The 14,820-nt window shown below is 44.1% G+C and overlaps 2 protein-coding genes across 2 annotated transcripts; one reads left to right on the plus strand and one right to left on the minus strand.

The window, feature by feature from the left end:
• Positions 1 to 381: 381 nt before the first annotated feature.
• CTSZ (cathepsin Z) lies at positions 382 to 5,620 on the minus strand. Its single transcript, XM_054173443.1, has 6 exons — positions 5,413 to 5,620; positions 4,757 to 4,920; positions 2,399 to 2,578; positions 1,659 to 1,809; positions 1,147 to 1,309; positions 382 to 682 (listed from the first exon to the last, which is right to left on the minus strand). The coding sequence occupies exons 1-6, from the start codon at positions 5,547 to 5,549 to the stop codon at positions 569 to 571; spliced, it is 909 nt and encodes a 302-aa protein (XP_054029418.1). The 5' UTR covers positions 5,550 to 5,620; the 3' UTR covers positions 382 to 568.
• A 4,335-nt stretch (positions 5,621 to 9,955) lies between these two features.
• Positions 9,956 to 14,012, plus strand: TUBB1 (tubulin beta 1 class VI). Its single transcript, XM_009903162.2, has 4 exons — positions 9,956 to 10,258; positions 11,659 to 11,767; positions 11,946 to 12,056; positions 12,190 to 14,012. The coding sequence occupies exons 1-4, from the start codon at positions 10,202 to 10,204 to the stop codon at positions 13,260 to 13,262; spliced, it is 1,350 nt and encodes a 449-aa protein (XP_009901464.1). The 5' UTR covers positions 9,956 to 10,201; the 3' UTR covers positions 13,263 to 14,012.
• Positions 14,013 to 14,820: the final 808 nt, after the last annotated feature.

The raw sequence follows: 14,820 nt of genomic DNA on the forward strand, positions 1-14,820 counted from the left end.
TGTTTAAAATGTGCCTTTTGATCAAAGCAATTCCTGTTACCATTTTGGTTGAATAGAAACAACTGTGTTACATGATACTTCTAACAACATTGTTTCAGGAGGAGGCCAAGGAAACAACAGGAGCTTTAGTTTCTGAATTTCTGTCCATATTTAGCTTTGTTTTTCCCCTTCACTTTGTGGTGAAATATTTGCTCAGTACTGTCAGAAAAATTCAGTGTAAGCAGTAGACCCAAATATTGAGTATACTTTCTCCTTTCTGGTCAGTCTACATGAAATGTATTTAAAAAAATAGATTTATATAAACATTTTTTGTGTTTTAAGTCAGTATGTATGCATCCAGGCAAACAATTTTTTCATAGGTGTATTTATGTTGTAAATTATGTGCAGGCAGCTCTGTATCTACTTACTGTAAAGACTGTGTGTTGCTCACTGGGCTGATTTTGCTAAGCTGCCTGATAGTGTTGAACCGTGAAAGCATTTTAGACTACTGTTTCTTCAACAGAAAAAGGTTGTGCTGGGAAGATTCCAAATCAAGTCATTCCTAAGCAGAAAGATGTACAATATAGAATCAAGGAAGTATAGGATCTCCATATGCACAGTCCTCTTCAATAGCAAGATTGTAGTCAGCTCCTCTTCCACCTTTATATGCACTTGTCACAATTCTCAGCCACCCTCTTTCACCCTGTAAAGAATTAATTTGCATTGTGAATTAGAAAGCATAACTGTAGAAAATTTGTGCTATTGGGTCAGTTCTGTCTTCCAAATATGAAGAATTTAAGTGAATCTAGTGTATTCACTGAAGATAAGTGCAACATAGGGTTCACAGGGCAACCTACTTTGATGATTTTACATTATTCCAGATATGTAACTGGATTTTTTTGCCTACAGCTAACAGGAATTTACAGTTGTCCTTAAAATGCAGTTTCATGTCCATGGAAGGGTAGCATTTACAATGAGTTGACATTAGTCAGGAAACTTTGGCTGAATATCCTTGTCTTAAGGTTAGTTAGGGTTTTTTTTGTAATTGCTAGTCTAGTTCAAAGGAAGTTTTACTTTTCCTGTCCACAGGTTAGCTTCCTGTTTGCAAGTGAAAACTCCCACCTTTCTAAAATCACTCTTCAAATGTTTGTTCCCACATTTCCTTACCCAGGGTTCACCCCACGAGTTACGAACAATCCAGTATTCTGTGCCGTTTTCTACACCCCAACCAGCCACAGACACAATATGATTGACCACAGGTGAGGGGTGGTACTCTGTGTAAAGTCCTCCAGTGTAAGCATCCAACTTTTCAGTAGCCATTATGCCACAGCTGTAATAAAAGAGAGAAAGCATTTTATGAAAGGGGATCAGGGCAGGGGCCTGCCTGAAAACCAGTGGGTTTTCTTGCATTGACTTCAGAGCTCAATTTATCTACAAACAAGGTAAAGTCTGCACATTAGTGCAGAGCTGCTCACATATTCTAGAGAAGTCAAACTGAGTTTCAGTCAGACTGAGTTTCCTGAATTTCAATCCCAATATTACCAGTGGATAAACTTTTTTTTTTTTAATTGAGATTGTTGGTTTCCTGTGGGGTGTTTTTGTGTGTTGGGTTTTCTGTGTGGGTTGTTTTTCTTGTTTTGCTTGTTGGTTTGGGGGTTTTGTTAGGTTGGTTTTTTTACCTAATTGGTCCATTAGTATAGATTTCTGCCATCATTTTTTCTCTTCCACTGACAGACCCATAGTCAGCAACTTTCCAGAGAGTGTAGTTCTTTATCACGTGGCATTCTCCAAAAGTGACACAAGTTCCACACTGGTTAAACTTCTTACACGCTACAAAACAAAAGTGACATTTAGCATGGCAAGAGAATACTTTTCTTCAAGGGAATCAATAATACAACACTAAGCTTACTTTTTTCTTTTCAATTATTTGAGGCCAGTATTAAGAGTAGTGGCTAAATCATACTCTCCTTAAAGTCCCTGCACTCACAATTTACTATCCATTATTTCAAAGGCATAAGTCGTTCAGTGAGGAAGTGTTTCAGATGTGCTTCTCCACAGATAAACTAATCTGGTCATTCATGACCAGACAAAGGTTACATTTCTCCTTTGTTTAGCTGGAGGTGACACTTGTAATTATTTCAGTACATTCAAGATTAGGTATCACAAACTTAAGAGATAAAGTTAACACAATATAGCTGTGCAAACTTGTCTGGACTTGTCTGTCTAGCCAGAGTACAAACAGACACACACAGCCCTGTAAAGAAAACCTGTTCTGTCAGTCAAAGAGCAGGTACCACGCTGAAGGGCAGGATCCAGTGCACTGGAAACCCACAAAACAACTACTTTTTAAAAATATATTTGTGTTAAGATCTGCTAAACCTGGGATGAAGCCTTACAGCAACACATATAGGCATCATACTTTGATCCTTAGCTTGGTAGTTGTTGCAGGTCTCATCTGGAATGCCATGGTCATGGGCATACGTCCAAACACCTGAGTGGTCTCCACCCTCACAGGATCCTGCCTCAGCACAGTCAATCACATTCTGAACAGAGAGATATGCAGAAGGCCATGCGCCTTTCCTCTTTATGTTGATTCGATCTGTAAGGACAAGAAATGAGGGGGGTTTAGTGGAACATGTGGGTAGTTGCACATTGCAACTTTGTAGTGTTAAACCTGTCTCTCTCTCATTGAGCCTGCAACTTTGCAGGCAGCACTGCTTGTAGTTAGAAAAGCTTCTATTGGAGAGAGGGAGACCCACAGTGTGTAGAGGCTGTGTTATTGTGGGTTTCCATTAGAAGTTTTTTTCCATTAAAAACGCAGCAGAAGTATACAGATGAGCAGGATGTTTAAGCCTTGAAAGTGCCCTAGACCTCTTCTAATTCAAGTCACAGGTTCTGAAAACTTCCAGATCTGTTTTCTTGGCTTTGACAGCAAAGGGTTTTCAAACACACATTATAAACCCATCTCTCACTAACCTCTTTTACAGGAGTAAAGATTTATGCATAAACCCATGCACAGTCATAAGCCCATGCAGCCTAGGTCTCTGGCTGAGAGACAGACTTTACAAACTTTAAGCAAGGAAAAGCTTTCAGAACATATCCACACTGTTATGTCAACATTTCACTGTTATCCTGCCATCTCAGACAGGCATTGCCATCCTCCTGACTTATTTTGTCAGAAACAACGAGCTTACTTGGCAGAAAAGCTTCCCGGTGAGTATTTATAAACTGCTGCTCACAGTGCATTAACAGTCTTAACTGATGCCACTCTAGTACTTGTAATCCTATTAGTACTAACAACATTCAAGTATACTTGACAGATCTGGGAGGAATTATCCCAGCCAACCTCCCAGCAGCAGAAGGAATGAATGCTTTAAATACTGACAGCAGTTAAAAAGAAATCATTAGTTTTCAGTCAACCATGTAGACTTTTTGACATACCTAGGCATACAATTCAGTTGTAACCAAAGTTACAGAATTAAGAAGTTGCCATATTTTATCTGTCCTAGTACTTCACTACATCCTAGCAAGTTTCATATGTCTGTATTCTTGTACTGCTTAAAAACCAGTCCTTTGTGGTTTCCTGCTGTCTGCTTACATCTGCGTTCTCTCCACTTTTCTGCACGCTTTCCTCTTTCTTCTGTGCACTTAATCCTCTTACAGCCTCCCTGTTCAAACAGTACCTCTGCAGGATGTTACTGTGGTATGCAAATCATTATCTGCTCTCTCTATAGAGAAAATTTCTTCATCTGAAGCAAATCTCTGCTTCCCTTATCCCAGCAGAAGGGGCGGATATCTCTGCTAAAGCTAGATTTGTCTGTGTTCTGTGGCTCATTTGAATGACAGAGCTACTGATGCTAATACTCTGCAGGCCCTTCCCACAAGCTACAGCTGCTTTTGGTTCCTCATATCCACCCATCCCTTGAGCAGCCCCTTGCTGATGTAGATGCAGTGCAGCAAGCCGAGGTACCAAAAAGGGGAAGGAGACACAGTAACTGCAACATCTGCTGCTACCATCACCTCCAAGAAGGGGGGCAAAAAGCCCAGTTCTTACTCCCAGCCCTCAACAGTTTAACAGGAGCACTGAAGGAACTCCTGCAAACAGCTTTTTAACCATGCCAACATTCCCACACACGTAATTTTGAGAGGGTGGGAACAGCCTTGCTCTGATATTTTTCTTTATTGAAACCAAACTTCCTGTTTCTGGTGTATTCAGAGAATCACAGAATCGTTTTGGTTGGAAGGGACCTTGAAGATCGAGTCCAACCATTAATCCATCTTGGCCAGCTCACCACTAAACCATGTCACTCTGCACCACATTGACATGCTTTTTAAACCTGTCCAGAGACAATAGTTCCACTGCTTCCTGGGGCAGCCTGTCCGTGCCCTTACAACCCTTTCAATGAAGAAATTTATCCTTATGTCCAACCTAAACCTTCCATGGCACAACTTGGGGTCTTTTCATCTTGTCTTACTGCCTGATACTTGGGGGGGAAAGACCAACCTCCACCTAGCCCCAGCCTCCCTTCAGGTGGCTGTAGTAAGCAATAAGGTTTCCCCTTCGGCCTCCTTTTCTCCAGACTAAACTCCAGCTCCTTCAGCCACTCCTCATTCACAGACATCCTGTCCTCGGGTTTTGCCGCGTTAGTCACTGCAGTAATTTATCACCTCATATTCACACCAGCTGTTTTACTGGCTGAAGACAAGTTTCCTCTGCTTACTGATATCTAAATGACAGAGGGTGCCCAGGTCGGCAGGTGAGCCGAACCCCGCATACCTGCCAAGGCGCTGGTGCTGCCGTGCGCCCAGCAGGAGCCGCAGTACTGCGGGATGTGCTGGTTCCGAGTGGTGCTAGCGTAATTGATGCCGTTCACGTTCCGCCAGTCCCAGCTCTGGGGCAGCGCAGACACGTCCAGGTACTCGTGCGGGCGGGGGTAGGTCCTACGTAGAGGAAGAAAGTAGAACTAGCGCCCGCGCTGCACTTTCAGGCAAACCGTGCAGATTTTCTCCGAGTTTCGCGATGAGGCGGCGAACGCCTCACGTGACCGCGGCAGCGTGACCGGTCCCGTGACCGCCGGTGGGCCCCGGGACCCCCACGCTCCGGGAGCCTCCGCGACCCCGCGGGGACAGGAGCGGCCTCTCAGGCAGCGGGGATCTAGGGCAGCCTCGGGGAGCGCCCCCGAGGTCCTCCCTGACAACGGGGCGAAGGCCACCCCGGAGAGTCCCCCCCCCCCCCCCCGCCCGAGACCGGGCAATGCCGGGTTTGCAACTCTCCCCTTCCCGTGCTGGTGGGCCACGCCTGTGCCTGTCCAGACCCTTTCCCTGGGGTCCTCTCCGTGACGCCCTTTGGAGGGGGGCGGTGGAGTTGGCCTGGGCTGTCCGGCTGCGGGGCGGCAGCCCTATGAAATCTGCGGCGGCACGGACAAAGCTCACCTCAGCCCAGGGGCCTTGCGCGCGGCCGGCTTGTAGCAGTGCTGCCCTTCCCTGAAGTAGAGCCCGGCGAGGGCGGCCGGGCAGAGGCAGCCCCAGAGCAGCAGCAGGGACGTGAGGCGCCAGGACAGTTCAGCCATGCTGGGGACAGCAGCACCTTCCACCGCAGCGCGGCACCGGCTTTTGAGGGCGATGGGGAAGCTCTCGGAGGCGGGCGGACGCGGACGATGGGCGGTGCCAGCAGGCGGAGTGCCCAGGGCTCGGCACAGCCCGGCGCTGTGTGCTCACCTGAAGCAGGAGGGACGCGGAGCCACCCTTCAGTTCTTCAGGTGGCGCTTATCATCGTGTATCTAATCACAGAATCGTGGAGTCATTGCAGCTGGCGGAGACTGTGCCGGGTCACCACTAAACCGTGTCCCTCAGCGTTGCATCTGCACGGCTTTTAAATCCATCCTAGGATGGGGATTCTACCACTTCCCTGGGCAGCCTATCCCAAGGCTCGACAACTCTTTCGTTGAATTTTTTTTTTTCCTAATCTGCAGCCTAAACCTCCCCTGGCACAACTTGAGGCCTTTTTCTCTTGGTCTGTCCTTGTTACTGGGAGAAGAGACCGACCCCCACCTCACTACAACCTCCTTCCAGGTAGGTGTAGAGGACAAGGTCTCTCTTAGTCTCCTTTTCTCCAGACTAAACAACTCTAGTTCCCTGGACTCAGTAAGGTCAAGCAGAGCCTGTACATTGCTAAGTCTGTCCTATCTCACGTGCTCAAAAAACCCATCAACCCCACCCCAACCAACCAAACAAAAAACCCCACCAAATCAACCAACCAACCAGAACCCCCCCCCCAAAAAAAAACAACTCCCCGACTTTTTAAAAAAGTTTAAGGCTTTTGAATAGCTATTACAGCTATTTATTGTGATGATACAAGATATCAAACAACCTTGCTGTCCATACAGGAGGTGTAATACGAGGACTTGTATCTGGGGCAGGTGCAGACCCTGTGTGTGACCAGGTTCCTGTTTTCTTCACCTTTAGCCTAACACATCAGCATTGTGTAAGACTGCACCCAGTGACTCTGTGATTGCATAAAGCAGGCAGGCTGGGATTTTTTGTTTGGTTGGATTTTTTTGCTAGTCCTACATTTTGAATTTCTCAAGCCCTTTTATGCTACAATTTACAAAGGAATGCAAGCCAGTGTTAATCTTTTGGGCTCTTCTTTAGGGTTCAGCGCATTTGAAGATGCTTTACTATCTGCTGCATGATTTAGTCAATAGTGAAAACAATTTCCTAATTTACCTGCAGAAGCTTTAAGTATCTGTGTGTACCTCCTTTCCATATGTTGGCTAGAGCTTTCATGTGTGGTAAACAGGATTAGTAAACCACAGCCAGTTCTTCCCTCATAGCTTTTCTTCCTTAGCTCTCAAAACTTTTTGTAAAAGGTAGGAGATTTATTAACTTCACATTGTGAATAGAGAAATTGAGGCACTGAGAACCACTACAATGAAGGGAACAGCAGAGCAGGAGCTGAGCCTGACTGCTGGGCAATTGATTTTTTAATCAGTTCATCAAATGATCCAAACTCAACAGTCACTGAAGTTGTGCCAATTTGGCCCGAGTAAGGGCACAGATAAATTAATGTGCTGCAAGGAGTAACATTTTGCCAGGTCATAATCTGCAGTTTGGGGAAGTTAGTTAATTGCTTGGGTGTTCAACTGCACCAAAACCTATTTGGGATGGGGATCCCATAAGGGATAAGGGTTCCTCCTGCTGATGATAGCCTACATTGGGCAATCCTACCTGGTTGCCTTTGGGCCACCTGTCAGAGAGAGGCAATCTTTAAATATATGAAGCGGGTAGCCTTTAGTGCCTGTTGAATGCAATGTGTTTTGGTATCATTCCTGAGGATGATGTTGCTAGCCCAGATTATATGAAGCTATCATCAGCTCATCTGTTAGCCATTCACAGATCTCTCTCAAATTATCTGGTGGTCTGTAACCAGGATTATCTCAATCTGAACAGGGGAGGAGCTAGTTCCTCCCAAGCAAACCATAGTCACACACACACAAAAAGAGAGAGAGAGTATCCCAGAGTGGCTCCCTGCACATGGTGCTTGTTGCTAGTGGGTATTGTGCCATTAAAAAAAACCACCAAAACCCACAAAACAAACCATGAAAAATAGAAACAAACCAACCAATAACAAAAAAAGCCCTGGCTGTTTGTAGTCTAAACTTACACCCGTTGCCAGGGCTTTGGTATCAAGGGCCCACTCTGAGGGCAATGGAAGCAGTGGGTGGCCTGATAATAAACACTGTGGGGCAGGCTGGTTATAGCTGTGCCCAATGCTAGGCTGCTCCTAATCTCCACAGTGCCAAAGGTCCCTTGAAGCCAGCCCTTCCGCCACCATCTCCTCTTTCTCTGGTGACGCTCATGGCGCTAATCTGCAGTAGCACATGTTCATGGCTGTGCCTGGGAAGCACGCTCAGGCAGTTAACAGGCTTGAGGTTTCTCAGAGCTAAGGAATGACAGGCCTGCAGACAAATATACAGAGAAACAAGCTTTTCATAGACCAGGTTTGTGATAAAGGCAGGCTTGGAGGTTCACAAAAATACAGTTGGGGAGGAAAGGAAAAACAGGCACAAAACCACCTTTGCTTCACAAAGCACCTCAGGTACCTTGTGTCATGTGCTGTAATTTTTGAGACTCTATAAAGAAGTGCTTCAGAGGAGACACTTGGTTGCTGTGAGCTATTTTTAGGAAGACAAACCCAATATTAATGGATTGCACATTTCTTTCACTTCCCCTCACCCCCCCTTTTTTTTGTCCCCTTTACTCATGAGATGGTCTCAGCAAGTACTTATATTGCTGAAGTTATTTTGCCAATTTTTTGGGAAAGTGACTTAACAACTGCATCCTCACAAGTTGTTGGTATTGTAGATGAATACATTGCACATTTTCAGTAGTATTTATTTACTGACACTAGCTCTCTGACACAGTGTATCAGTGCAGCTCCCAATCAGAATGCAGCAATTCAATGTACAACTCAGAACTGTGCTATTACTTTTAGCTAAAAACCAGATACAGAATGTGCATGAACAAAATTCAGTTTGCTTTCAAAAATGTCCAAATAACCTTTCCAGAATTTTGTCTTAGGAATCTGTAGAAGATATCCACTGCCATTGTAAAAAGTGTCTACATAGTGGCAATGGACCAGAACCGTCATGTTGTCTTGCTGGGTAAACTAAACTGTTCAGAGAATATGTAATTTTTGGGGAAATAATAAAACTATTGTGTTTAAAGGAAACAATGAAATCTACCTGAATTTGAAGTCTGGTTTTCATAGCTCCTTACTGAGGACAACTCATTGCTCAGCAGAGGATGACAGAATGTTGGCTAGCCACTTTCTTTACTGCGCAGTTCTGGTGCTAAACGCTGCCAGGAGCAGTTGTCTGTTCCTCTGTTTGCTGGGGGAAGAAGTGGAAGTCATCTGTGGCAGGGAAGTCTGGAATAAGCTGATTTTTAATTTTGGAACAATATGGAAGCTCAGAAATTCCTTATCTTCAGCAACCCATAAAGTGGTGACGTAGTTACTTTGAGTGAGTCAAGGCCTTCCACTGTTGTCTTTTTCGTATAAAAGAATTTAAAGGTCCTTTCCTAATTATAGCTCTTTTTCCTGTCCTTAAAAGAAACAGTTGCAAAGCACTGACAGTCATCTGACATATAATAAAACTACTACAAGTTTCCAGAGGATGGTCTGTTCTGGGTTTCTGCTGCTCAGTGATACTAGTCCTGTTTATCAGCTGGCAACATGACTGTCATGTTTTGCTCAGCCTTGTATCATTCCCTTTAATGAAGTGAAACATTTCACACAGTGAACATTGTAGTTCAGTGGGACTGGCTTTCTACTTCTTGCATTTTTCTGACAGGTTCTGAACTATTCCATCTCAGGTATAAGAAAACAAATATAAGAAATACTGTGCTGCTTAATGGCAGGAAAGGAAAAGAGAGAGAGAGAGAGGGGGGGGAAAAGAAAGTGAGATCCTGTGCAAGTTAGTCACAAGGTGATTCAGATTTTAGATCAGCTGAAATTGATGGATTCTTGTTAAATGTTTATGGAACATTTATCACTGACAGTGCCATTTCATGTTTTACAAAGTACTTTTTTGTTATTGATCCTGTCCCTTTCCTCCATGCAGTAAGATACTGAGAGTGATGCTTCTTAGTGAAATACAGGTTTGCCTGGCAACATGCTGATTATCATAGGAGGCTGCTGATCAGAAGGTGTTATTGGGGTTTTTTTATGGATGTTGTCCTGCACAACTCACATGGTGTTAAAATTTTAATTGTGGCAAAAGCACACATACTTAATAAATTAAGAATGGTCCTTTTGGGCTATAATCTTTATATATGCATACATGTTTGTGTATATATACAATGTATATAATAGCATTAACAAAAATACAGTGTGCACAGATACTCCTCGATCAGTTTGTTGCACAGAGAACTGGAATTAAGTGTAAGGAAATGCATGAGAGAATGTTTGAAGCCACTCAGTAATCTACCTGTTCTCCTGTACCCAGGCACTTTGTCTCCTGGTGAAATGCTCTGCTGAGCAGCCTGAGGAACTGGCTACTCCCCTTGCTGGCTGAGTGACAGTTCCGCCAGTATAAAAAGGCACTTGGGACAGACTGTGCTGGGTGTAGCTGATAGAGAAGCAGAAAGTGGGCTTGTTCTGGGGACTGCAACTAGAAATCCCGTGTTAGGTTTAGCCACCAACAGGTCTAAGCTACACAAAATGCGTGAAATTGTGCACCTCCAGATTGGCCAGTGTGGGAACCAAATTGGCTCTAAGGTAAGGTCTCTTTTCCATATTGGTCATTAGTAGTAAGTTTGTAGCAGGTCAAATGTCATTAACAGATGGGGACTTTTGGGTGGAATAATTACTTTGGTAGGATCCATGGCCTATTTCAGTATGAAAGTCAGAAGATGGTCTTGGTCCTCGTGCAAAGGTTAATGTTAAGAGTGTCAAAAAATAAAGCAATAACTATGGCACTGTGAGTATAAATGCTCCAGAGCATTCCTGCTGGAGCTCATATTCCCAGGGACAATAATCTAGTCTGCAAAATACTGCAATTAGTGAAGGATCCAGGAATTCCAGGACTGCAAAGCTGTAATGTCATGCAGCAGGAATTCTGCCATATTACAATTATCAATATGGGAATTTATTAATGACAGGTCATTACCCATTCTGTCAGTAACCAATTAGGTTTTTCTGGGTGGCACGAAGTGCAGTTAAAGATTCCTGCCTAAGTGGCCGTCTGCAAGGGGCAGTCATGTCATTGGGAGGATTTTGGTGTGGGTCTGAGATATCTTTGACGATACAAGTTCTATTGTGTTCTTCCTCCATTTCTTGTTCCCACAAATCTCACCTTCATTCCTTTTATTAGAAATGAAGCTGTTGATGGACAGAGAATGTCGGGTTAGACCCAAGTAATTTGAACGCAGCCACTGTGATAGTTGAAAAGTTTGTGTTTTTTCTGTTGCCATTGAACTGGAAACCACTTGTTTCTAGTAAGACCTGTGGAAGAGTGCATGCACACATGTTGACAATGATGTATTTGTATACTCAAAATGCTGCTAAATGAGGAGGCTTTTACAATTAAAATAGGCTGGTCATTATCATGGGTGGGTGTGTCTGCATTAACAGTGCTGTGGCTGCTGCCTAGATAAGCACCCCAGTACAAGCCATCCACATGAATGTCAAGATAGGCTGTCCAAGACCGACAGCTGTTTGTGGGAAGCTTTGCTCACATACAAACTTGTCTGAGCTGTTTTTGCTGTGCCACAGTCCCACTTGTGCATAGCAGGCCCCTAATGCAGCCTTCCCCAATCCATGCTACACCCCACACCTCCTCTGACTTTTATGTAGCTCATACTAACTAGTACCTGTGTTATTTAACATGATTTTAATTTTACTACAAAGGGAACAAACTGAGGGTCTCCACCTCTTAGTGCATGGATGAGAGCTAAGCAGCACAAATGGCCTACTAAACTTCTCCCTTGAACTTACTAGGGAAGTGAGGAGGATCCCTGCTCTGTTGCAGTGTGTATGTGGAAAAAGACCCCCTGGCTTGGGGCAGAGTTCCCACTTTCTGTGCAGTCAGGCAAAAGTGCAGCAGAGTTGGTGCTGAGCACATTGTGCTGAAAAAAAACATAACCTATGTGAGTGCATTGAACCTTTTTCTTTTTCAGTTTTGGGAGGTGATAAGTGATGAACATGGGATTGACATCGCTGGAAACTACCGTGGGGGTGCATCGCTGCAGCTTGAGCGAATTAATGTGTACTTCAACGAGGCTTACTGTAAGTGCTCAGCACACTAAGGGTGTTGGCACAGCAATCTGCAGAGCCAACATGAAGATTAAAATAAGTAATTAAAAATAAAAATCCCCAAATCACTGTAGCTGTGTTGGATTTTTCACAGTAGATTCTAAGCCTAGCTCTAACAGTAATTGTTCACATTGGTTTTCTGTTGTCCTAGCCCATAAATACGTGCCACGTTCTATCTTGGTGGACCTGGAACCTGGTACAATGGACAGCGTACGATCCAGCAAAATAGGCCCACTCTTCCGGCCTGACAATTTTATTCATGGTATGTACAGCATGCTGCCAGCAAATTAACTAGAGTCAGCTGTCCCCAAACCACCTTTTAACTCTCACCTTTGCAGCCTTTAGAAATTCTCTTGTTAATTTTGTGGTTGCTGTTTCTGTAATTCTGTTCACAGGTAATTCAGGTGCTGGAAACAACTGGGCTAAGGGTCATTACACAGAAGGTGCTGAACTGATTGAAAATGTCATGGATGTGGTCAGGAACGAGTGTGAGAGCTGTGACTGCCTTCAGGGATTCCAGCTCATCCATTCGCTGGGTGGTGGCACAGGCTCAGGTATGGGCACTCTCCTCATCAACAAAATCAGAGAAGAATATCCCGACAGGATTATGAACACTTTCAGCGTTGTGCCTTCACCCAAAGTATCTGACACGGTCGTAGAGCCATATAATGCCATCCTCTCCATCCATCAGCTAATAGAGAACACAGATGAAACCTTTTGCATTGACAATGAAGCTCTATACGACATATGCTTTAGAACTTTAAAGCTCACCAATCCCACATATGGAGACCTCAACCATTTAGTGTCCCTAACGATGAGCGGTGTCACAACTTCACTCCGTTTTCCCGGGCAGCTGAATGCAGATCTGAGGAAGCTGGCTGTTAACATGGTGCCCTTTCCTCGCCTGCATTTCTTTATGCCAGGCTTTGCTCCACTGACAGCTCGAGGCAGCCAACAGTACAGAGCCCTCTCAGTGCCAGAGCTTACTCAACAGATGTTTGATGCACGCAACATGATGGCAGCTTGTGACCCTCGTCGTGGACGTTACTTGACCGTGGCATGCATCTTCAGAGGCCGAATGTCTACCAGAGAAGTGGATGAGCAGTTGCTGTCTGTCCAGACCAAGAACAGTTCCTACTTTGTGGAGTGGATCCCTAATAATGTCAAAGTGGCCGTGTGTGACATACCACCACGAGGGCTGAAGATGGCAGCTACCTTCATTGGCAATAACACAGCCATTCAGGAGCTTTTCATCAGGGTTTCTGAACAGTTCTCAGCTATGTTCAGAAGAAAAGCATTTCTCCACTGGTATACTGGTGAAGGAATGGATGAGATGGAGTTCTCTGAAGCAGAAGGTAACACCAATGACCTTGTGTCCGAGTACCAACAGTACCAGGATGCAACAGCAGATGTTGAGGAGTATGAAGAGGTAGAAGTGGAAGCCAGCCCAGAAAAGGAAGCAGCATAAAGACAATGGCAATATCAAAACATGCTCCAAATAAGCCTATTGACAGTCACTAAAGAAGCAGCAGTAGCTGTCATCCACATACCAAAAATAGCACCTTTCTTAAGAGTTTTGTCTATGCATCTGGCCAACATATATCCACTATCATAGTACAGTGCTTTTGAAATTAATGGCAGCTGTGCTTTACTCTCCTAAACAACTGTTGACACTGAACCTCTCCAAAACAGAGCCACCATGAAGACAAGCTGGCCCAATAAGTCTTTCTTGTAAATGTACTCACTTTTAGCGTATTATCATCAGAGAATGAATGTAATGTACAGCCTCTCTGTGTCTGTATAGAGATCAGGAACAGAAGCCACAGCAAAATATTCTATTGTCAGCTCATCACATGTATTTATTCTCAGGTAAACAGTCTGTGTTTTATTTGTGAACTTGTCACTGGGGTTTAGGACACATGCACTTCTGTAAAGCCTGTAAAGGCAGCATTGATTTTATTACACATTCCACAGACTGATGCAGACCTGCAGTTTAGTGCCTTATGTTGCAGAGGGGAGAACAATGTGGGGCAAAAGAATGAATATGCACATTTTTACTACTTTTTTTAAGTACATTAGTAGTTCTATCACATTGCTGGCTTATATTATTGCAGTGCTTGTATTCATGATCATTGCGTGGTTTGTTTCTATTTCAAGCTATAGATTGATTTATGTTAGGAAAGTTGTGAACACTCTTGTAAGTTTTAGTGTGGCTTTCCCCCCCCCATGTAGTAACCACTGTAAATTTTCTTCCTCTCAGTACAGCAAAATGGATAGAATGGTTTGCAGCTAGATAGATAATTTCAGCAACCATCACCAAATCAAAAACGTATCTCGACTTCAGGAAAGAAAGGTTTCTTTCCATTCACAGCCATCTATTTCACACTGTATTTATAGTATTCCTTAAAATAAAAACTATACACCCAGCTATAAACTACTTTACTACTTGAAACATTTCAGACAAAAGTCACAGTTTATTCTTGTAAGGACTAATTTTAAATTACATTAAAAAAAAATATTCTTGGATGAGTTTACTGTACTCTGAAGTGATGCCTCCTGTTTAAGTCAGCAGCTGGAGTGTCCAGGTGAACAGCCCTGGAGCCAGCTCTTTAAGCATGCTGCATTTCTTCCTGTGCAGGGGACAGTCCTGTACTTCCTGTGAATACACACAGCAGCAGGAACATGCAAGCACTTCCCTCAGCCAGCACAGGTGAAGTATGACTTTGTCCCCTAGCCAAGAGTAGATGGCAGTGTCACCCTCCTCTCTTAAGTCTCCCAGTGAATGCATGTCACTCTCCCCTCAGTAAAGTGACACAGTAGTAAAACAAAGGATAACCAATGGCTGAGACCAGCGTATGGTCCAGTGAGTTCTGCACCTCCTTTCTTCACCCAGGTCTTCCAACTCCCAATTCACAGGTGAGTGTTCAAAACAGCTTTGGAGACTGGATCCTGTGCAGCACATCGACAGTAGCATATCCTGCCTTCAGTTTAGTTGTAATCCCAAGTCTCATCAAATTGTTTTTCCC

This window comes from Dryobates pubescens, chromosome 26, assembly GCF_014839835.1.
Source record: "Dryobates pubescens isolate bDryPub1 chromosome 26, bDryPub1.pri, whole genome shotgun sequence".
NCBI classification, from domain to species: domain Eukaryota; kingdom Metazoa; phylum Chordata; class Aves; order Piciformes; family Picidae; genus Dryobates; species Dryobates pubescens.

Coding starts and splice junctions, on each gene's coding strand:
- TUBB1 (XM_009903162.2), top strand. CDS start 10,202: ATGCGTGAAATTGTGCACCTCCAGATTGGCCAGTGTGGGAACCAAATT. Junction 11,768..11,945: donor GTACTTCAACGAGGCTTACT/GTAAGTGCTCAG, acceptor CTGTTGTCCTAG/CCCATAAATACGTGCCACGT. Junction 12,057..12,189: donor GCCTGACAATTTTATTCATG/GTATGTACAGCA, acceptor TTCTGTTCACAG/GTAATTCAGGTGCTGGAAAC.
- CTSZ (XM_054173443.1), bottom strand. CDS start 5,549: ATGGCTGAACTGTCCTGGCGCCTCACGTCCCTGCTGCTGCTCTGGGGC. Junction 2,579..4,756: donor CAGCACCAGCGCCTTGGCAG/GTATGCGGGGTT, acceptor TTGTCCTTACAG/ATCGAATCAACATAAAGAGG. Junction 683..1,146: donor ACTCGTGGGGTGAACCCTGG/GTAAGGAAATGT, acceptor AATTCTTTACAG/GGTGAAAGAGGGTGGCTGAG.